Here is a 23,193-nt window from a genome sequence, read left to right as displayed (position 1 = left end):
GTCTCACCAGCCACATTTCAGGTGTTCAGTAGTGACACCTGACTTGTGACTGCTGCATTGGACAGTGCAGATAGCATTTCTGGTTTTGCAGAAGATTCTGTTGGACAGTGCTGGTCTGAAGGGAACAAGAAGGGCAGCCCTGCTTCCTTCAGCACCTTACCCTCAGCTACAGTAGGGGCACAGGGTGTAAAGGGTGTGAAATGCATGAGAGACAGTGAGGGGAATGTTCAGAGCCACAAGTACCTGAATCTTGACTGAGATTCAGGAGTAACAGAAACCTAGAACAACAGTTAAGTTGAATCATAAAATTGTAAAATAAATTGTATCCAAAATATAGATTGTTACATGTGATTTTTAAATTAGTGTACAAATGTGTAAATACTGTTTGAGAGCAGATTGTTTTATATGCACATGCAGTCTGAATTGAAGTGCAGACCTTTATAATGCCTGACCGTTTTCATTCTAATAGCACACTAGCAACTTCAGATGTCAGCAGGCGGAAATGGCTGATTCCAGGTGCAGAGTACTCCATCTTTACTGGCCAGCCTCTGGACACCCAGGACAGTAATGTGGACAACCAGCTGGAGGAAACCTGTAGCCCTGGGTGAGATAACTTTGCTAAAGATTCTATTTAGGGATGTTATGTTTTCTTAGAGATTTCAATTGCTTTTAAAAGTTCAGGAAGCCCTCTCTTTGGTTCTTTAATGTCTTAATTTTGAGAACCTGACTTTTATTTTACTTTGAAAGTCTACTACTTTTAGAATATTTTACTTCCGTGAGCTCTGCCGAGCTTCCCCACCTGTGCTCAGTGGCACAGTATGGGTTTGTGATTAGGATAGGATGTCGATCCTCAGGCCAGGCGTGGTGGCTCACGCCTGTAATCCCAACACTTTGGGAGGCCAACGTGGAGGATCGCTTGAGCATAGGAGTTTGAGACCAGCTTGGGCAGCATGACAAAATCTCACCTCTGCAGAAAATAAATATATTAGCCGGGCGTGGTGACATACGCCTGTAGTTTTAGCTACTTGGGAGGCTGAGGTGGGAGGATTACTTGAGCCTGGGGAGCTCAAGGCTACAGTGAGCTATGATTGCACCACTGCACTCCAGCCTGGGTGACAGAGTGGGACCTTGTCTAAAAACAAACAAAAGATGTAGATCCTCTCCCCCTTCAGATGGCTCTGGCCAGCCCGAGCCCCGAGCCTGCGTGAGCAGCCTCAGCCGCTTACTCCAGGGTGCTGTGCAGATGCTGTTCCTCTAAGTGTAGGACTAGAAGGATGGGAAAGCACTGTATGCAGGTTTAATTTATTTGCATTGCAAAGCATGCTCATTGTGGAGTATAATTGTCAACTCTGTTATTCCCCTAACAACTCCAGTAAAGTGTGTGTTTTAGCGTGGACTGTTATAACAAATTACCACAGACTGGGTGGCATAAACAACACACATTTCTTTCTCTACCTCTGGAGGCTGGAAGTGCAAGATCAGGGTGCTGAGTGTTTGGTGAGGGCCCTCTTCCTGGTTATGTCCTCACACGGCCTTTCCTTGGTGTGTGTGCACAGAGAGAGCACTCCTGCCTCTTTCCCTTTTTCATAAGGGCATTAATCCCATCTTGGAGGCTTCACCCTCATGACCTCATCCAACCCTAATTACCTCGTAAAGGCCCCACCTGCAGACACCATCACATTGAAGATTAGGGCTTCAACGTGTATGTTTGGTGTGGGGGCGGGGGGCAAGATACAGATGTTCAGTCCATAGCACTGTATGTCTTAAAATTATTGTTTAAGGCACCTTTCACCTCTGGAAAAGGATTCTTCACCTGGAAGTTCATCAACAAGCTTGTTGATAAAAAAGCAAAGAGAGACTTCAGACACGCCGATCATGAGAGCTTTAAAAGAACTTGATGAGGGAAAAATACTTAAAAATTGGGGGACACAGACAGAGAAAGAGGACACCTCAAATAGTGAGTATTTCCTTGTTTGAGATAGACGGATATAGATATCTTTTCCCCATTTATATTACCTTCATTAAAATTAAAATATTTAGGTAATGAAATTAAAAGTTTTAGCTCTGTAAACTTGCTATTTTACTGCTACTTCAGCTCCATTTCATAGAGAATTGAATGTCCTAGTTAATAATTTATCACAGTTCTGGCATAACATGTACCTTTTGTACAAAGCCAGTTGCATCTTACATTCTGATTATGAAAAAGGCTTACATGGCATTCTTTTTTTTTTTTTTTGAGACAGAGTCTCACTCTTTTGCCCAGGCTGCAGTGCAGTGCGTAATCTCAGCTCACTGCAAACTCCACCTCCTGGGTTCAAGTGATCATCCTGCCTCAGCCTCTCAAGTACCTAGAGTTACAAGTGCCCTCCATCACCCCCGGCTAATTTTAATATTTTTAATAGAGACAGAGTTTCACCATGTTGGCCAGGTTGGTCTCGAACTCCTGGCTTCAAGTGGTCCACCCACCTTGTCCTCCCAAAGTGTTGTGATTACAGGCGTGAACCACTGCTCCTGGCCTTACATGGCATTCCTAAGGATATTTGAAAAATTCCTGTCAGTCCATCTTACTTGCACACATCAGAAAGCTGTGATAGGCATTTGGTATTCATGAAGTGAGATATAACATTTCCTCTTCTTTCTTGGTTACTGAGCATCTGCAGATAAGGCAAGTAGTGTCTTTAATACTGTGTTTTTTCACAGGTCCAGGTCACCAATACGTTTCTCTCCTTTTCCACTATGCTTGCTTGCTCAGACCCCTTAGTCATCCTGCCAGCGTCTTTGGGGTTACATCTCCCAAGCAGTGTCTCTTAGTAAATAAATTAGTAACCTGCTTTCTAAAAATAACCCTCTTGAAAATCGCCTTGAATGCCGATTGTAAACAGGGAACCAGAATGAATTCATTATAAACTCCCATATTTTTCTTCATCAAGCATTTTTTATCATTATAATGTGGTGCATTTGCAAATAGTCATTATAACCTAGCTGATGAGAATAAATGCTTTGAGCAGAACCTAAGCTGTGGGGCTTGGTGTGTAACCATGTGTAACCACCTGTTAATAAAGGTGGATAACTGAAGCTTAGGCTTGTTTTGATTTGTTTTTTGTTTTGCTTTTTTTTGGTCTGCTGTAGTAAATCCTCAACAAACTGAAACTTCAGTTAATTCAAGTCGTTCTCCAGAGAAGTGTGCCCAACAGAGACAAAAGAGACTTAATTCGGCCTCACAGAGATCATCATCTTTACCACCTTCAAATCGTAAATCAAGTACTCCAAGTAAGAGTTAGATGTGTACATCTCTTGGGTTCAAAAGCGTGATCTCTGAGTCAAATCTATTTGTGCCCGCTGCTTGCTCGTTTCTGGTTTCTCTTGTATCCTCAGCACCTAGTAGAGTACTCTGAGCAGAAGACCCCTAAATGAGATCTTGTTCATAAATAAAATTGTCTGATCACACAGATACTACAAATGTAAATGAAGAAATCTGTTTATTAAAGTGAGATTTTTTATTGTGTCCAGTAAATTGTTTACAATTAATACTAATAATTTATTGTGTCCACTAAATCGTTTGCAACTAATACTTAAAAATACTTCAGAATTTTTAAGATAGTAGACAGCTATCCAAACATTAATTCAATCAAATTAATCCAAGCTAGTCTGCAAATATACTTCTTATGTATTTGATCTCAAGTACTCAGCATTAGTCACTGTTTTTCTTTAGCCAATTACAGGTTGGTTTTAAAGTTGAAGCATTGAATTTCTGTCCTGAATTTCTGTTTTCATACCAGCTGAGGAGATTCTTATTATTGTGTTATAGGAATGTTCAGTAGTGTACTGCTGTTTCCATCTTATTTCCAGTCGACTTCTAAAATCCTGAAAAACCAGTTTTGAGTCAGAGTGCTGAAAGTACTGTCTGATATACTACAGTGTTACAGTGGTTACCTCTAGGTGTTAGGATTATGAGTGATTTTATTTTTTTGTACACCCTTATTTCTCTCTCAAAGTTTTATGTTGAAATTATATTCCTTTCAAAATTAGAAAAAACTGAATAAGAAACTGTTATGCTGATACATATAGAAGGAAAAGAATATTTCCTCTTCATTTTCTTCTATAGCAAAAAGAGAGATTATGCTAACACCAGTGACTGTGGCTTATAGTCCAAAGCGATCCCCTAAAGAAAACTTGTCCCCAGGATTTAGTCATCTGCTTAGCAAAAATGAGAGCAGTCCAATTCGGTAAGTTCTCTAAAATTGTAGAATAAAGTTTACTATATTAGTGATTTTTTTCCAAATGTTGACTTATGTCTCTAGCTATCACTAATTTTTCAGTTACCAGTGGGAACTCTGTGAATTTCATTTAAATCATAAGAGAATGTCATACTACAACTGAAGTACTGCAGTACAATGAACACAGTTTTTAACTATGTAAACTTGCTACTACTAGATTTTAAATATCACCTCAGCACCCCTTTCAGCTTTTGTATGTAGAATGATAGTTCCTTGTTTTCCTGGAAAGGTTTATGATACGGGAAAACTTTTGGGCCATTTGTACAGGAAAGTGGGCTTTACTGGTATGGCCCTGGCACCAAATGCACGTTTACCTGTGCTGCTGAGAATCTGTCCCCTCCGAAGTGTGGGCAGCTGTGTGTGTTATTGGCGGGGAGGGATGTTGCTTCTTGGTTCCAGACCCAACTCTGTCAGGCTCTTGCGGAGATGAGTTAAGCACATTGAACCTCAGTTTCCTCTTCTATAAAACGGGGATAATAATAACTACCCTGATTATTTCATAAGGTTTTTATAAAGATCAAATGAGATAATGTATGGGTAAGTGTTTTAAGTCTTTAGTTTGTAAATACAATTTTGTTAGAAAATAGAAATTAAATTTCAGTTTTAGACAATTACATAACCAGCTTTCTTTTAAGAAAATACATAAATATGTGAGTTAGCTGGATGCCAGCTCATCTTTGTAGTGGAGATAGGGAAAATCAGTTAACATTTTTTTTCTCACAAGTAACTTGCTTCATTCAATAGATTTGATATACTTTTGGATGATTTAGATACTGTTCCTGTGTCTACATTACAACGTACCAATCCAAGAAAGCAACTCCAGTTTCTTCCTCTAGATGACTCGGAAGGTATCTTTTCCTAAAAAATATTAGTTATGGTTGTAATCATTCATTTTTTGAGATTCTGGTATCAGTGTTCTAAATATTATGATATCTTGCACTTAAATATTTTCCTACTCAAGGGCGTCTGAAACTAAGCACTCATGATGCTATGTGTTGTTATGTCAATGTTGTTATCCTCATTGAAAAGTTGGGAAACTGAGGTACAGGGAATGTTGATGTTTAATTACCAGGGCCACACTGTTCAGTTATTCTCTTTACTTTTATTCTCTATATGCAGCCTAGGCTTTGGGTAACTTTTTTTTTCTGATTTATATTCTAAATTTGGAATAAAGCTATAAGACAATGTATGTGAAATCACTTGGGTAGGCCCTCAAAACATTAACTGTTTAGTGTGGGTGTACGTCCACTAAATGTGATGTATTATTTAGTTTTTAAGCTTTTTTTTTTTTTTTTTGCTTTAAGTTTACTTAAACTTCATTTATGTTTACATGAAGTTTGCTTAAGTTCATTAAGGGAAGTTGTAAAGATTGTCAAACAGAGGGCAAAGCTTTCAGAATTCTTTGGAGAAAAAAGCACTGAGTAAATGTGATTGATTATTGTATCTCTTTTCATTACTTTTTTGGGCCATATAGCAGCTATATCCAGAAAGTGAAATTGGGCAACATATTTAATATATATGCAACCTACACGAAAAATTGATAAGAAATACAAGCAATTTCTCTCCTCTCTGACAGAAAAAATGTATTCTGAGAAAGCCACCGATAACCATGTTAATCATAGCTCTTGCCCTGAACCGGTGCCAAATGGAGTGAAGAAAGTATCTGTGAGAACAGCCTGGGAGAAGAATAAATCAGTTAGCTATGAACAGTGTAAGCCGGTTTCAGTCACTCCACAGGGGAATGATTTTGAATATACAGCAAAAATTCGGACCCTAGCTGAAACAGAACGATTTTTTGATGAACTTACAAAAGAAAAGGACCAGGTAAAAACAAACAAATATTTTTAAAAATTGTTTTCTGAACTTAATGCTTATGGCTAGGAGAAGGGAATTATTGAGTCAAACCTGTCTCAGGAAATTACAATGGGATAACATACCAGAGCTGTGCTAGCAACGGATTTGAGCCATGTGGTCCTTACTAATTGACAGAGGGAAATTAAGTTGAGATGAAATGGACAAGGAAATACTAAGCCAAAATCTTTTCTTTCCATTCTGTGTGATAAACCTCCCTGCCAGTAATTTAAACATATTTTTTTCGTATGTTAACAGATTGAGGCAGCACTAAGCAGGATGCCTTCTCCTGGAGGACGAATCACTTTACAGACAAGATTAAATCAGGTGAAATGTCTTAGCTTGAATCTGCTTTAGAGGCTTGATGCCAGTCAGTGTTCCAGTTATCTAAGAGGGGTTTAAAAAATCATGGCACAGTGAAAATTAGACACACTGAAGCAGCAGTCAAAACTTTTAGCTTTTACGGGAAGTGTTTGATTATAGCAATTTTATAACTGCAAGCTAGCTTTCAGGAATAAAAATTGATTTTACCTTTAGACTTAGAGAAGAAGGTGTTCATGCCCTTGTATTTTCAAGAAACTAACTTGAGAGCAAATGGCAATATGCTTTTCAACAGATTTTATATTAAGTTAATGCTCACAGATTGCCTCTCTTTTTGTTTTATTTCTCTCTCCTCAAATCTGTAATTTATTTCTGAACTCCTTTCCATTAGCAAGCAGATAAAATGGTTACACTTTGGAAACTGAATAGCTGTAGAGGTTCAAAAAGTGAGCTGTAGGCCGGGCGCAGGGGCTCACGCCTGTAATCCCAGCACTTTGGGAGGCTGAGGCGGGTGTATCACCTGAGGTCAGGAGTTCCAGCCACTGCGCCCAGCCCCCAACTTCTTTCTTTCTGACTTTGTCTTTTTGTTCTGAAAATTTTAGTCAATAATTTATAGGCTGGGCGTGGTGGCTCATGCCGGTAATCCCAGCACTTTGGGAGGCTGAAGCAGGCGGGTCACCTGAGGTCAGGAGTTCGAGACCAGCCTGGCCCACATGGTGAAACCCCGTCTCTACTAAAGTACAAAAATTAGCCGGCATGGTGTGGGGGTGGGCGCCTGTAATTCCAGCTACTTGGGAGGCTGAGGCAGGAGAATTGCTCGAACCTGGAAGGTGGAGGTTGCAGTGAGCCAAGATGGTGCCACTGCACTCCAGCCTGGGTAATAGAGCAAGACTCAGTCTTAAAAAAAAAAAAAAACTTTCAATTGAACTTTTCATGTTATGAAATATCTTTCTATAACATCCTTTTAAATTAACGTACAATATTCCATCAGCAGTAACATATTTAACCAAGAATGTTTTAGTAGAAATTTGGGTTGCTTCTAATTTTGATATCATAAATAAGGCTGCAATAAAGTTCTTAAACATATCTCTTTGCACATGTAAGTATTGCCTTAGGAATCATTCCCAGAAATAAAAATGCTAGGTCCAAAGAAATGCAAATTTCTAAGGATTTAGATATATGTCAAGTTGTAACCCAGGATGTTTGAGACAGTTTCTACTCCTACCTGCAGTGTATGAAGATAAGCTCTTCCCCATCCTGAAACCTGTATTTTTGGGAAAACAAAACAAAAAAAACAAAACAAAAAACAACCTGCCATGGCCGGGCGCAATGGCTTATGCCTGTAATCCCAGCACTTTGGGAGGCCGAGGTGGGCGGATCACGAGGTCAGGAGTTCGAGACCAGCCTGGCCAACATGGCAAAACCCCATCTCTACTAAAAATACAAAAAATTAGCCAGGCATGGTAGTGCACGCCTGCAGTCCTAGCTACTTGGGAGGCTGAGGCATGAGAATCGCTTGAACCCGGGTGGTGGAGGTTGCATTGAGCTGAGATCGTGCCACTGCACTCAGCCTGGGTGACAGAGCAAGACTCCGTCTACGAAAAAGAATAATAAAAAAAAATACCTGCCAATGTGATCGTTTTTTAAAAGGTGTGGGGTTGTCTTGGCTAATCTTTTATTTATCTAGTTTGGAGACAGAGTCTCGCTCTGTCACCAGGCTGGAGCGCAGTGACGCAATCTCGGCTCTCTGCAACCTCCAACTCCCTGGTTCAACTGATTCTCCTGCCTCAGCCTCCCGAGTAGCTGGGATTACAGGCACATGGGCCCGGCCTAATTCAAAGATATTTTGAGGCCGAGCACAGTGGCTCATGCCTGTAATCTCAGCACTTTGGGAGGCCAAGGCAGGCGGATCACTTGAGGTCAGGAGTTTGAGGCCAGCCTGGCCGACGTGGTGAAACCCTGTCTCTACTAAAAATACAAAAAAATTAGCTGGTTGGGGTGGTGTGCCTGTAATCTCAGCTACTTGGAGGCTGAGGCAGGAGGTTCACCTGAACCCAAGACTTGGAGGTTGCAGTGAGCTGAGATTACACCACTGCATTCCAGTCAGGGCAACAGAGTGAGACTGTGTCTCAAAAAAAAAAAAAAAAAGTTGAGGTACAGTTTGATTCTCTTCTTAGGTTTCTCTTTTAATTTTTTTGAGATAGGGTCTCATTCTGTCACTCAGGCTGGAGTGCATTGGCACAATCATAGCTCACTGTAGTCTTGACCTCTGAGGCGTCAGCCCCTTGAATAAGCTAGGACTACAGGCATGCACCACCACACCTGGCTAATTTTTAAAATTTTTTTGTAGAGGTGGGGCCTTGCAGTGTTGCCCAGGCTGGTCTCGAACTCCTGGCCACAAGTGATTCTCCCACCTTGGTCTCCCAAAGTGCTGGGATTACAGGTGTGAGCCACCATGCTTGGCCTTATTTTTCTTTTTAAAAATGATACACGGCTGGGTGTGGTGGCTCACGCCTGTAATCCCAGCACTTTGGGAGACTGAGGTGGGCAGATCAGATCACCTGCAGTCAGGAGTTCAAGACCAGCTTGGCCAATATGGTGAAACCCTGTCTCTACTAAAAATATAAAAATGAGCCGGGCATGGTGGTGGGCACCTGTAATCCCAGCTACTTTTGAGGCTGAGGGAGGAGAATTGCTTGAACCTGGGAGGCACAGGTTGCAGTGAGCTGAGATTGTGCCACTACACTCCAGCCTGGGCAACAGAGCGAGACGCCGTCTCCCCACTCCCAAAAAAAAAAAAAAAAAAAAAGTGGTATGCGTATATATGTATGCAGAAAAAATAGGAAAGAGGAACAGTTTTTGTTGTTTGTTTTTTTTTTTTGCTTATTTGTCTTCTAAATTTTCTATATTCTAAGTGTTCTATAATCCTTTTATAATTAAAGAAAAAAATTTTAAGTTTTATTTCAGGACACCATTGGAATTAATACTGAATAAATTAACTAAAATGAGGCTGGGTGCAGTGGCTTATGCCTATAATCCCAGCACTTTGGGAGGCCGAGGTGGGTGGATCACTTGAGGCCAGGAGTTCGAGACCAGCCTGGGTGACATAGTGAGACCTTGTCTCTGCAAAAAAAAAATGTTTAAAATCAGCCAGGTGTGGTGGTGCCTGCCTGTAGTTTCAGATATTCGAGAGGCTAAGGTGGAAGGATTGCTTGAGCCCAGGAGTTTGAGGCTGCAGTAAGCTATGATCATGGCATTGCAGTTCGGCTTTGGGTGACAGAGCAAGACCCTGTCTCAACAAAAACACAGAAGTATGTATAATGATATATAGTCCAGGTATTATTTAACAGTAATATTGCTTATTTTAAAATAGCAGTTGTTAATTCATTGTGAAATCTAATTTTTTTTAGAAAAGTATCCTTCAGTGTTTTTTTTTTTTTCCTTTTTAACTTAGAAATTTTGGTGAGAAGAAAGTTATTTGATCTATGTATGTGTGGGATGTAGCACTGATCAAATGTGTCCATTTCTTCTGGTGAAATGTGTGAAGCACCTCCTAGGCTCCTCTTGTACTGTTCTCACTTCAGCAGAGCCAAAGAATTATCCTCTTCCAGTTGGTTGTATTGCTGTTACTAGAATTTCCATATACTCAATGTATCAAACATATTGAGAATATTTTAAAGTACAGCAGTTATTTGGAATAGTTGAAAAGCTAATTTATATTGTCCAGTCTAAAAGAAATCATAAGATGTTTTGTGTAGAAAGCAAAATAATTGTAATTTTAGTGTTTATACTTCCTCTTTTGCTAAAAGAAAGGTCAGTTTGGTGGTGATTATAGAACTTGGTATAGAATTCTAATTAAACTTTTCCCATTGTTTTCACCTAGGAAGCCTTGGAAGATCGTTTGGAAAGGATTAATCGAGAACTGGGTTCAGTTCGCATGACGCTAAAGAAATTCCATGTTTTGCGCACCTCTGCAAATCTTTGAGATTTGTAGCCATTAAATTTTGAGACATTTTTGTTTGCACTAATGTATAATTATGCAGTCAGAAAAGGCAAACTATTTTGTACTGTTTATAAGCCTTCAAACAGTAGTTTTACAATCATGCTATTCTTACACTTGCTATTTTATACTTCAAATGGCCACATATTTTCAAGATATTTTTGTTATGCTCAGGAATCTCTTGTATATTTTACTATTTAAAAAGCATTATTTTTAAATAGTATATGTCTCCAATTTATATCAAGAATAAGGAAATATAAACAGGGGAAGCAGCTTGTTTCTAAACAAATAGTGTTATCCTTTTACAATTAACTGCACACCAATTTTATAAACTTGTTCTACATTGTAAATACAATTCATTTTTTAAAAAATAAAGCTTAATAGCTTCCATAATGATAGACTAGTACATGCTGAATACATAAACAATTACAGTGTACCTTGAATTTCAGTTGTGTTGAGGTTTTTAAAAAATGGTAATGCAATTCCTATTTGAAACATGTCTTAGAGTGAATATCAGAATAGTAATAATGGACTCTTGGAAATCTTTGAAAACTACATGAATATAACTCATTTTCTTTAAACTTTATTGTCTGTAAGAGAAAAATGAGAGAGATTGTAATTCTCTAATTTTATCTTTTCTAAAAGAGTTAAACAATTGGAGAGCCCTCTCTGGAGAGCTGTCAGAGTAGCTCTCTGCCCATTGTTCTGAATTAACTTGTGTCCCACGCTGGACAATAAAGGGACAGATAAACCCTTTGAAATACAAGCCACCACCCCATGAGGGATTAAGAGGGCAGTCTGGTTTTCTTAGTGTGCATGGCTTCAGCTGTCCGTCGTAGTTGTCATCTGGATGTGTTCACCTCTTTCCACTCCTTCACCCGGCCAAAAGGAAAATATTTCCATTGTAGGTGCTGTAAGAACACTAGACTTTAGATCATCACAATCTACTGTATTTGTTAATGGACAGGGAGTGTGTCCGGATGGAGCCTGGTGACTTCTCCTCGGCCTTGCAGAGGGCTCCAGCCCACTGCCTCTGTGGTAGCCGCTGGCTCTCAGAAGTAGCACGTGGGCAGGAGTCTCTCCTCTGATCCAGGAGCATTGGCAGGTTTGTGTTAGGACTGCTGGTTAAGTTGGAGCTGTGTAACTACTTAGTTTTTGGTAGCCAATCAGAACGCAGTGCCCCACATATTCCAGCTCGGTACATGTTGATAAACAGACTCATCCAAACTTTCAAAATGGATTCGTACTAAACATGCTCAGGTTTTAAATTTTGGTTTGCTTTTGAGCTTTTCCTCTTTATGTGGCTCTTAATAATAAGTAGTTAGAATGAACCAAGCCATCCCAGTTATTCCAAGCAGGCTCTCAAATGACCTTTGAGCACCCTTCACCTGGCTGGTCCCCAGGCCAGGGGTCCACAGCCCTGCTCCCTTCTCAGCAAGGAGGGCGGCCTGTCTGACAGTGCAGTTGAATCTTTGCTCCCTATTCCTGCAACTTTTGAAGACTTCAGGCTAATCAAAATTACTTATAATTAGAATCAAGTGCCTTTATTCTTGTTTTTTATTTTTATTTTATTTTATTTATTTATTTTTTTAGATGGAGTTTTGCCCCTGTTGCCCAGGCTGGAGTGCAATGGCATGATCTCAGCTCACTGCAACCTCTGCCTCGCGGGTTCAAGCGATTATCCTGCCTCAGCCTCCCGGGTAGCTGGGATTACAGGCATCTGCTACCACGCGTGTGTGTGTGTGTGTGTGTGTGTGTGTAGATGGTGTTTCACCGTGTGTGTGTGTGTGTGTGTGTGTGTGTGTGTAGATGGTGTTTCACCATATTCGCCAGGCTGGTCTCCAACTCCTGAACTCAAGTGATCCGCCTGCCTCAGCCCCTCAAAGTGCTGGGATTACAGGCATGAGCCACCACACCCGGCCTATTCTTGGTATTCTTTATTCTTGGTTTTCTAGCCTTTAGAAAAAAAAAAAAATCTAGTCTTGGTAAAGAAAATGTTCATTTTAATCAAGCTCCAGTACAGCTTGTGTCAAGACCTAGTAAGACCACCTTTAATGTGTTCCTGGATATGACATATTAAAAACTAACTTGAAAATTGTTAGGATATTTCCTTGTTCCCTACTTTTATTGTAAAATCTACTACATTCTTAAGAATTAAAAAATGCCATTTCAGAAGAGATGATAGTTTTATCTTGCCAAGGAATTATCTTCTTAGTAGCCTATATTGGCTTATTCCAAAAAAGGCGTTAAGCTCCATCAAAACATCTTCTGCGCCTCTCTCTCAGCATATGCTTTGATATTTGAAGTGTGTAATAGATTGGAGTTATCAGTCACTTATTTTTAAAAAATGTATTCTTTTTTCTTCATAGCTGTGAAGAGGGATACCAAGGAAAATTCTTTCTGCTATCTTTCTCTTTGGTAATGCTTATCTTATGAACACTCAACTGAAAAAACACTCCACCTAAAAGTAGGAAAGATGGCAATTCTAAATAGCAGCTATTATCCCGGGGTGTAAACTATTTTTGTTGTTGGCTTGGGGCTGTGCTGCAGGTATTAATAGTTTAAAAAAAAAAAAAACCCTAAGCAAATCTGCCACTTCTGGGAAGTGCCTTTTAAAATGCAAATAGAAAGTGAACTCTCCCCTGATGCCTGGATCTGCCCCCTTCCTTTCCCTTGCTAAGCCTCTGTTTGCAGGAGCTACTCCTGAGGTATGGAAATGGCCTTTGCAACTGAAGGACTTTTCCAACTGAAGCAACAGATGTAGCTAAAGTGGCCGTGCTAGGGCTGTGCAGAGCTGGGCTCAGGGGACAAGAAGGGAGAGACTTGGAGCCAGAGAGACCTGGGTCACATCCTGGCACAGGCCTGCCTTCCTCAGCTATAAGACGAAATAAGAAAACTCCTTTCATTAAGGGAGATTTTGTAAAGTGCCTGGTGCTTAGTAAGTGCTCAAGAAATACTATATTTCAGATTCATTGAGTTAAGTAGGCTTTTGAGGTAGCATACTTTTTTTTTTTTTTTTTTTTTTTTGGGGGGATGGAGTTTAGCTCTGTTGCCCAGGCTGGAGTGCAGTGGTGTGATATCGGCTCACTGTAACCTCTGTCTCCTGGGTTCAAGCTATTCTCCTGCCTCAGCCTCCCGTGTAGCTGAGATTACAGGTGCGTACCACGCCTGGTTAATTTTTGTATTTTCGGTAGAGACGGGGTTCTCACTATGTTGGCCATCCTGGTCTTGAACTTCTGACCCCAAATGATCTGCCTGCCTTGGCCTCCCAAAGTGTTGGGATTACAGGCATGAGCCACTGCCCCAAGCCTTGAGGTAGCATACTTTTTGAAATAAGTATATTATGTCCCAAGCAGTTGACCTAAAAACTGCCTTGGACTGACATTTGTTAGGTGGTCTAAGATGTTCTCTTCACGCTTTGCAAAAAAATGAGCTTTTTTGGAGTTTAAATTGAGCTTCCCTCTGGTGTGTTTGGTTTTTTAACCACCAAAAATTTAACAAATTTGATAACCTGCCATGTGTAAGTTCAGAAAGCACTTTGGTCTTAATTGGTGACTTGGGGGTTATTTGATATAAATATAGGCTGTTTTTCTAAAAATTATTGCCAGTATCCTCCAAATAATTGCCCCTTCAAATGTTTCATCTAAAGGTGACAGCCTGTGGGCAGAACCATGTGCAGGAAATGCCTGCCAGTAGGTGTTAGGAGATGTATGTGGAGTCTGTGATAGCCAACCAAAAACTATCCCCTTCTTGCTCAGAAAAGCCACGTGCTTTGCTGGATGCTACTTGAAATCTGAACTCTGCACCTACATATGTAGTAAAATTAGACACTTTCGTCACTTTAATTTTTAGATTATCTCAGAAGTTTTCACTAGATTTCAATGTGCCACTTGTGCTATGAGTCTTTAAGAAGCTTTAAAAAATAAATGCACACCTGTAGCCTTTTAGCATTCAGACAGGTAGATTATATTTACCTGTCATGAGGGACCATGTATGGTTGACAGTTGCAGGTTTGATTAAATCCACTATATTGCACAAATTTTGCTGGAAATAATTTCCTGCCCTGCCAAGAGCTCTATGGTAGTTTGATAATAAACTACTACCCCAGTATTCTTAGGAACTGTGTTACTAAGTCTTTTCTGCCTGATTTGTACTTTATTTCCATAGACCCCTCAGATATGTGAGGAATCAAGCCATAAATGTGCATTTGCTGGACATTATATACCATGTCATCTCTATGACTACAGATTTCAAGGATAATTTTTACATCTAACAATTTCACTGTAACAGTGACCGATAATGTGAAAAATGTGCTTTATACAGTGCTGCTGGTGGGTAGACAAGTGCTTGCTGCAGTTGTTTCTGAATCTAGCCAGATGCTGGAGTCGTGAAGCTGTAAGCTCCGCGGGAGCAGGGACCATCTCTCTCTTGCACTACGGGCACTCAATAAATACTCGTGGCTGTGAACTGGCGTGTGGCCTTTGTGTGTTTATTTCCGCTAGCTGGCTGCGGGAGCGGGTTGTTGGTGATTTTAAGTCCCAGGCATAGAGAAGTCCTTGAGTTACGGGTTAAGGGGCTTTCATCCAGGAGCGCAGTTCCCGTTGGGACTCGGCTCCGCAGATCTTTCTGGATGGATCCTAGGGCACCTCTTGGTGGAGGGAAGGAGCTGAGGCGTTCTAGGTGATGATGGTACGCCTTGGTCCTCCTCTGCGTGGTCATGGTCAGGGGCACCTGGAGGCGAGTCGGGAACGATGGCCTTCCTGGCCCGTTCAGTTGGGTTCTGCCGTGACCCCAGGAGGTGAGCAGCTGTCAGGGGCTCGGCCTCCCCGGCTTCATCTGGAGTCATCTAGGCCGCCTTAATTTTAGCTTGTCCTCTCCCCTCCAGGGGGGCACCGCCGTCTTCTCAGCCTTATAAGGTGATAAGTAGGGATGGGTCGCACATCACTGAGTTTTAGGTGTGCCCTCTTTAGTTCCATGACTTCAGATTTTGCCAAACAAGTCCACCCTGGCTCAACCTAACAAACACCTCATGTTTTTAAGGAATGTCACCAGGCGCTCCCCCACCGGGGGCTCTTCCCATTGGAGAGCCCTGTCGTGCCAGATCATCGGGATTAAACTGTTCGTGATCCTCTTCCAGCTACTCCTGAGGTGGGGACCGGGACGGCTGCGCTCCCGGCTCTGCCGTTCCCTGGGCTGCGGCCCGGGCGTCCTGAGGGGAGAGCGCGGACCCGTCGTGTGGCGAGCACCGCGCCCGGGGCTGGGCTTCGGTGAGCTGCCCGCTGCGCTCTGCCCTCCCTGGTTTACCATTTCGCTCCCAAGAAACTTCATTTTTTAAAATGAGGCTGTTTTAAGAGTCACAGTGGCCGCAAGTCGGCCGGTTCCCGCCCCCGAGTGCGCTCGGCTGCTGCGGACGGTGGGCGAGGAGCTCGGGGCAGGCATCCGCGCCGCCGCCCCCGAGTCCAGTCCCGGGCCCTGAGGACACGGGCGAGCCGGGGAGGAGCGTGGGCGCCGCGGCAGGGCTGAGGAACCAGGCTGGCTGCCCGAGTCGGAGAGGTTTCTTCCGGCGGAGGCGGCGGGGCCGGGCCGGGACTCCGCAGGGACGCGCCCCCGCCGCCGCCGCCGCCGCCGCCGCCGCCGCCGCCGCCGCTCCCCCGCGCGGCCTGAGGAGGCGCCGCCGCCACTGAGGGAATGCGAGCCCGGCCCGGCGCGCGCGGGCAGCAGCGGCCGCTGGGGTGTGCGGGGCACGGCGGCGCCGCGGCGTAGAGCTGTCCAGCCGGCCCCGGCCGCCCGCCCGGCTCTTCCTTCTCAGCCCGCGGCCGCCTCAGCCAGAGCCGTCCGCCAGCACGTGCGCCGCCGCCGCCCGCCTGCGACGCCCGGGAGCAATGCCCGCCGGGGCCCTGCCGCTCGCCCGGGGCCAGCAGGCGGCGGGGGCGCGCGGGGCGCAGCCGGCCGGGCCGGGGCCGCGGGGCGGGCGCTCCCCGTGAGGCGGCGTGAGGTGGCAGCGGCCCAGCCGGGGCCCCGAAGAGGACAGAGCCCGCGGCCGCGCCGAGCGGGGTGAGTGCGTCCGGGCGGCCGCTCCGCAGGCCCGCGGTGAGTCCCGCAGTGCCGGGCGCTGGCCGGGGACCTGGGGATCTGGGGCGGCGGCTCCCAGAGAGGCCCCGGCCCGCCCGCCCGCCAAGCCGCGGGGGCTGGAGGAGGGAGCGGAGACCCGGGCAGGGAGGAGGGTGTGGCGTGCGGGAACCCCGCTCGGGAGACCGCCGGAGCCTGGCCTCAGTGAGTCGCCGGCCCTGGATCCGTGCCCGAAACGCTGATTTCCGAATTTCCGTCAGTCGCGGCCGCGTGGGGGACCCCCGCCAGGGACAAGTGTCATAGCGGTCGGGGGGCAGGCGTGGGCAGTGCCGGTGCCAGGGCGAGGAAGGGGCTGTCGGGAGGAAGCGGAGGTGAGCCCCCGGCCCGCCTTCTCTGCTTCCCGCCTCCCGCTGAACGTCCCCAGGCCCGGGCCGTGGCCTCTGCGTGTCGGGGGCCCAGGGTTGGGGTGTGGCCCGTCTCCATCCTCAGTGCCCCCTTCGTGTTGTAATGGGGGTGCCGGCTCTGTCTTCTTCCCACCCCGAATCCTTTCTTATCCGTGGCAGGGCTGATCAGGGGGGCTTGGGGAGAGGGAAAGTTCAGTGTCCCTCGCCCTAGTGTGCACTGTCTCCCCGCAAGAAATCCCAAGCGGCCACTCCAGGTAAACATAGTGCGTGCGGCGCAAATGTCATTTCAAGGCAAGTTCTCCAAGGCTTGTCCCCTTTCCACCGACTTGCTCCTGCAGAGACATCCTGCACTCCTCTCCCTCCCTCTGAAGTGTGGGCTGGGCGCCTCTCCAAACACCCCGGACTACCTGCCTCCCCCACCCAGAGTCTGGATTCTTCAAAGGAGACCTCACTGGAACATCTGTCTTTGTCCACAACCAGCTCTCTCCCCGGCCCCCATCTGGGAGTGACCAGAGGTGCTAGGATAGATCCCTCACTTCTGGAGGGAAGGCAGTAAGTGCTCCCCTTCATCTGAATCTCCCCTAACACCCATCCCCCAGACTCCTCTCTGCTCTGAACTCCCACTGCCTGCTATCTGTACCTCCTGTGTAACTCTTATCACCGTCTGCCTTATTTTATAGTTACTTTTCTATCTGCCTTATCTCCCCTGCTGGACGGTGAGCTCCCGGGCTGGAGTTGATTCATCTCTGGTCCTCTGCCCTGGTCAGTACGCTGCGTGCAGTCAGTGTCTCCGTGGAGCAGAAGGCCCCTCCAACGCTCGCCTCTGGGACCGTAGCTTGTCTGATTCCTGGACTGTTGCTGTTAAATTATTTTCCTTCCATGAAGAGACTGTATTCTGTGGTTGGAATGGACTTCCAGCCCTCTCCTACTGCAGAGAGAAACACAATGAGTTAGGAAGGGCTGTTTTTCTTGTAAGGAGTGGCTTGCCAAGTGAACAGGACAGTACATCCTCTGCCCTGAAGATGGCCAGGCACAGACTCTAGATTCTCTGGGTAGTGAGTGTTGAATGGGCCGTTCTCTCTCCTGGTCTTCCCCAGCTGCTCAGGCGTGGGAGGCAGCAGGGGAGAGAAGTGGACTGCAGGAGTGGAGAGACTGGGGTTCCAGGCCTGGCTTTTCCCATAACTTGCTACAGGAGCTTAACTAAGTCACTTGATTTCTCTTGGTTTTGGTTGCACCTTATGGAATCTGAAAGAATTCCTCTGCGTATCTAAGGCCCCTTGGGATCTGGGTCCTGTCTACCTTTTCTGCCTCCTCTCCTACCATTTCATTCATACCCTAAGCTGCAGTCTTGTCAGGCTACCTAGAGGCTTTCAAAGGCATGGTGCTCCCATGCCTTCCCTCTCCCCAGGTGCCTTCAGCTCTTCACTGGTTGAGACTCAGTCTTGGCCTTCGCAGGTGGAATTGGTCCCCCTTCTGATTTTGAACCACCCTAGTCTGACTTGCTTGCCACACAGAATGGCCCTTATCTGTTTACATGTGCCCCCCACTAGACTGTGAGCTCCTGGGCGGTTAGTGCTGTATCACGTTTCTCTGCATCCCCAACGCTTCGCTGCACAGTAAGGTACTTAGGAAAATAGTGAGAGGGTTGGCCTAGATCACCACTGAGAGCCCTTCTTGTCCAGAGTCGATTGCTTATACATTCTCTGTTATGGGGACCCATTGCCTTCCTCCGTGTCTAGAGGCCTGTTTTAACACCAAGCAGATAGATGCTCTCCTAACCAGCCCATCTAGTTAAAGTCTTTCCAACTTCGTCTTCGAGAAGACCAGTCATAGGGGATGTGCAGTTATCTGTAGAGATTAGCAGAGGAAACGTCTGGTACTTTGAGATCACTGCCTTGCTGTTTTTGGAAAAAATGCCGGGGCCGTGTGCTCTTTAATGTAAGCATAGTGGTATTGCTCCAGTGTCTTTGGCCATGGGCAAGAGGAGCCACTGCTTATGACCGCAAAGTCAATCCAAAATGAGCCATTGTACGCCAGTTCTCAACTTTGCTTAGATGAGATCAATCCCTTTGCAGATAGTTACCCTGAAATCTGCTTAACAGGATTCCCTGCCTCCAAACACAGATGCGGCTAAGTGGTCTTTGCACAGCTTCTCTGTAGGTCATTTGGTTGATGTTTATTAAGCTTTTACTGGGTACCCTGGAATGTTATCAAATAGAGCCATGGCAAATCCTCATCTGGTTTACTCTAAAACCATAATCTGAGGCATTTCCCCCTTTTCTAAAGGCTTCTTAAAGTGACCCATATTAAAATTTTCTTTTAGAATCTAGGGCCAGGCAAACTTTGCCTTCCCCCAGGAAACTAGGTTGCTTTCTCCTTTGATAATGGAAAGGAAAGTGGGGAAGGAAAACACGTTTTGTTTGTATACTATGCACTATGCGGTGTGTGCTTGGGCCTCCCTGACATACTGTGCAGGGTACGTTGTATTCTTCCCCTTTTTCCCAGAGAAAGAAGTTAAGACACACAGAGAGGTCAACTAACTTGCCCAAGTTTCCCTGGATTTGCACTCAGTTCTGCTTCTTTGCCACACTATGTGTGGCTCTTTCTATACCACACTGTCTTTCCAACTGATTATGTTTCTCCTCTTCTCCTTGGCTTCCAGGCTGCTCAGCACACGATGTGATATTCCGTCTAGCAACTATATTACCCTCAACATCAGCATATTTATTTCTGCTTTCCTGAACTGTCTCTTTTTCTGTGTGTGTGTTTATGTATAAATCTCTTTGTCTATAGTCTTTATAAAGTCATCACAAAAAGTTTCTGGAAAACTGTATGGATAAGTGAATTAAATATAGTAAGTAACATTGTTAGCTGGGCATGGTGGTGCGTGCCTATAGCTGAGATGGGAGGATCCCTTTAGCCTAGGAGTTTCAGGCTGCAGTGAGTTATGATTGTGCCACTGCGCTCCAGCTTGGGCAGCAGAGTGAGAAAAGAAAAAATAAATAAAAATAAAAAGGTAACATTGTACCTAACACACTAACTCACAGTGTGGTTAGGGAGATGAGTCCATGGGTAACAAAGGGTATGTGTGATAAGAGTTGTTGAAGGTGGAGTTCAGAGGGGGAGATGCCCTTTCTGGGTAAGGCAGTCAGGGTTGACTTCCTGAAAGAAGGGGGACTTGAAGGGGGCCTTGAAGAATGGGTAGTTTTGATAGTCCACAGCAACTGTAAAGGTTTGTAGGACTTAGAGTCTAAAATCTGTGGTTATCACAATGGCCCTGCAGAACAGGTCTTCTGGTGGGAAAGGAGAGAATTGGTCCAGATATTAAAGTGGGGAGCCTGGTGATGCCTTTTTCAAATCCTCTATATCCTTGATGGAGGGTCCCAGAAGACTGGAGCTGGGAGGGCCTGCACCCTGTTGAGGATGAGAGGCAGAGGCTGGCAGAATAGAAGTGATTTGCACAAGACCTCTCTGCTAGCCTGGAATCCAAGTCCCTGGTTACCGGTTTAATGCTCTTTTTTAAAAGTGACAGCCCTGTACATGGGTCCTTGTTTCCTGTAAAATGAGTATGGAGCACTGACCTCCTCACACCCAGCCTAGCAACACCAGGACAAACCTCTGCTAAACGTTTATGGTCAAAGACATGACGAGTGCTGTTAGGAGGGGCAGGCTGGTATTTGCTTAAATTACTTTTTTTTTTTTAACTTTTATTTTATTTTTAAAAAATTATTATTATTTTTAGATGGAGTTTCGCTCTTGTCACCCAGGCTTCAGTGCAATGGTGTGATCTTGGCTCACTGCAACCCCTGCCTCCCAGATTCAAGCGATTCTCCTGCCTCAGCCTCCCAAGTAGCTGGGATTACAGGCGCCCACCACCACACTGGGCTAATTTTTGTATTTTTAGTAGAGATGGGTTTCGGCATGTTGGCCAGGCTGGTCTCAAACTCCTGACCTCCGGTGATCCACCCACTTTGGCCTCCCAAAGTGCTGGTATTACAGACGTGAGCCACCACGCCCAGCTGTTAACTTTTAAGTTCAGGGGTACAAGCGCAGGTTTGTTGTATCGGTAGACTTGTGTCATGAGGGCTTGTTATACAGATCATTTCGTCACTGAGGTACTAAACCTAGTACCCATTAGTTATTTTTCCTGATTCTCTCCCTCCTCCCACCCTCCACCCTCCAATAGGTCCCAGTGTGTGTTACCCCCCTCTATGTGTCTGTGTGTTCTCACCTTTAGCTCCCACTTACAAGTGAGAACTTGCGGTGTTTGGTTTTCTGTTCTTTCATTAGTTTGCTAAGAATAATGGCCTCCAGTTTCATCCATGTTCCTGCAAAGGACATGATCTCATTCTTTTTTATGACTGTATAGTATTCTATACTATGTGTATATATACCACATTTTCTTTTCCAGTCTACCATCGATGGGGCATTTAGGTTGATTCCATGTCTTTGCTGTTGTGAATAGTGCTGCAGTGAACATACGTGTGCCTGTATCTTTATGATAGAATGATATTTTTAGTAGAGATGACGTCTTGCTATGTTGCCCAGACTGGTCTGGAACTCCCAGGTTCAAGCAGTCCTCTTGCCTGGGCCTCTCTAAGTGTTGGGATTATAGGTATGAGCCATTGTGGCTGGCCAAATTACTTATATTAACAACTCCCCTTGCTAGACGACACAAAGGAGATTAACCAACAGGCAGGGTTCCGGTAACAGACAAATCAAAAACCCAAGACAACCTTGGAGAGAGAGCATGGAAAAATCAGTTTCACACTCTCCTTGTTGAAGTTCCGCATTCTTCATAAAGCTTTTCCTTGAGTGCCCTTGCCCCTTCAGTCCCTTATCTCTATTGTGGAATGGGGTCTTATTAAGACCTGGCTAATCAGAAAGATCAGAGGTCATGATCAGGGACGTCAGCAGGAGTCATGGGTCCAGGGAAAAGGCAGAGTGTTATTAGAGCAGCAGCAGGACCCAAGAGACCTCGAGGCTGATTCCAGTCTTCGAGCAGAAGCTGACAGCTCAAACTCCCTGTTGGGTATGCACATGCCAACCTGCAGCCTTAGGGGCACATGACTGTAGGGTGGAATAGCTCTGTCTGAGGAAAGTATATCCTGACTATGCATACATGTATGCATAGTCATTTGATTCATATTGTTGGCCATAGTTAGGTTCTTCTTTTTTAATTTTTTGAGACAGGGTCTCTCTCTGTCTCCCAGGCTGGAGTGCAGTGGTGCAGTCATTGCTCACTGCAGCCTCAAACTCCTGGGCCCAATGATCCTCCTGCGTCAGCCTCCTGAGTAGCTGGGACTACATACTTGTGCACCACGCTGGCTAACATAGTTATGTTCTATAAAGTCCCGCTTCAAGCACTGAGTTAGTGAACACTGAACCACTGCTCCTAGGGAAAACACAGGGTTAGGCTCCTTTGAGCCTGCGGGGACAATATTTTCTTTAACCAATCCATATGTAATCTTATTTTATATATGTTTCTGTTAAAAGAGGTCGGGCATGGTGGCTCACGCCTATAATCCCAGCACTTTGGGAGGCCGAGGCGGGTGGATTACCTGAGGTCAGGAGTTCAAGACCAGCCTGGCCAACATGGTGAAACTCTGTCTCTACTAAAAATACAAAAATTGGTCGGGCACACTGGCTCATGCCTGTAATCCTAGCACTTTGGGAGGCCGAGATGGGCGGATAATGAGGTCAAGAGATCGAGACCATCCTGGCCAACATGGTGAAACCCCATCTCTACTAAAAATACAAAAATTAGCTGTGTGTGGTGGTGTGCATCTGTAGTCCCAGCTACTCAGGAGGCTAAGGCAGGAGAATTGCTTGAACCCAGGAAGTGGAGGTTGCAGTGAGCCGAGATCGTGCCACTGCACTCTGGCCTGGAGACAGAGCGAGACTCTGTCTCAAAACAACAACAACAAAAAAGACACCCTATTTAATATGTATTATTGATTCATTAACATTAAACTCCTGACCATCAACACTGTGACTCATGCCTGAATGAAGCTTCTCTAACACAAGAGATTTTCTCTGCACATCATAACCATCTTGCACCCAAGAACTAGACTGCACCTCAGCACTATGATTGGGGGCCATTCCAAACAGCAAAATCACTAACACAAAGCACACAAGTGCCAAAAATGTGGCACTGCACAGACCACAAAAAGGACACTTGTTTCCATTAGGAGAGCTGAGATGGGAAGATAGAGGATGTCCCCTCGTTCAACCTCAGCAGGGAATGTGCCATCAGGCAACTCAAATTTTT

General features: G+C 44.8%; 2 protein-coding genes across 27 annotated transcripts in view; both read left to right on the top strand.

The window, feature by feature from the left end:
• MPHOSPH9 (M-phase phosphoprotein 9) overlaps positions 1 to 15,904 on the top strand; it is a 92,408-nt gene extending 76,504 nt beyond the window's left edge. For 8 of the 12 annotated variants that reach the window (XM_054528408.2, XM_054528405.2, XM_024257021.3 and 5 more), the window contains 8 exons: positions 470 to 604; positions 1,782 to 1,957; positions 3,130 to 3,270; positions 4,106 to 4,226; positions 5,022 to 5,125; positions 5,854 to 6,101; positions 6,387 to 6,455; positions 10,333 to 10,842. In XM_054528408.2, coding sequence (XP_054384383.1) covers positions 470 to 604; positions 1,782 to 1,957; positions 3,130 to 3,270; positions 4,106 to 4,226; positions 5,022 to 5,125; positions 5,854 to 6,101; positions 6,387 to 6,455; positions 10,333 to 10,434 — 1,096 coding nt within the window. In that variant the 3' untranslated portion in view covers positions 10,435 to 10,842. Of the gene's footprint in view, positions 1 to 469; positions 605 to 1,781; positions 1,958 to 3,129; positions 3,271 to 4,105; positions 4,227 to 5,021; positions 5,126 to 5,853; positions 6,102 to 6,386; positions 6,456 to 10,332; positions 10,843 to 12,818; positions 13,049 to 14,616 lie in introns of those variants that run through there. The other 4 variants (XM_054528406.1, XM_063712287.1, XM_054528411.1 and 1 more) reach the window with 4 other exon arrangements.
• A 225-nt stretch (positions 15,905 to 16,129) lies between these two features.
• PITPNM2 (phosphatidylinositol transfer protein membrane associated 2) overlaps positions 16,130 to 23,193 on the top strand; it is a 167,984-nt gene continuing 160,920 nt past the window's right edge. For 4 of the 15 annotated variants that reach the window (XM_063712283.1, XM_054528390.2, XM_054528388.2 and 1 more), the window contains exon 1: positions 16,130 to 16,539. The gene's annotated coding sequence lies outside the window, so the exon portion shown is untranslated. Of the gene's footprint in view, positions 16,540 to 17,260; positions 17,475 to 23,193 lie in introns of all 15 variants that reach the window. The other 11 variants (XM_054528389.2, XM_009248374.4, XM_054528386.2 and 8 more) reach the window with 5 other exon arrangements.

This window comes from Pongo abelii, chromosome 10 (genome assembly GCF_028885655.2).
Source record: "Pongo abelii isolate AG06213 chromosome 10, NHGRI_mPonAbe1-v2.0_pri, whole genome shotgun sequence".
Taxonomy (NCBI): Eukaryota; Metazoa; Chordata; class Mammalia; order Primates; family Hominidae; genus Pongo; species Pongo abelii.
Note: the sequence above shows the minus strand (reverse complement) of the source record. Positions and strands in the feature narration are given on the sequence as shown.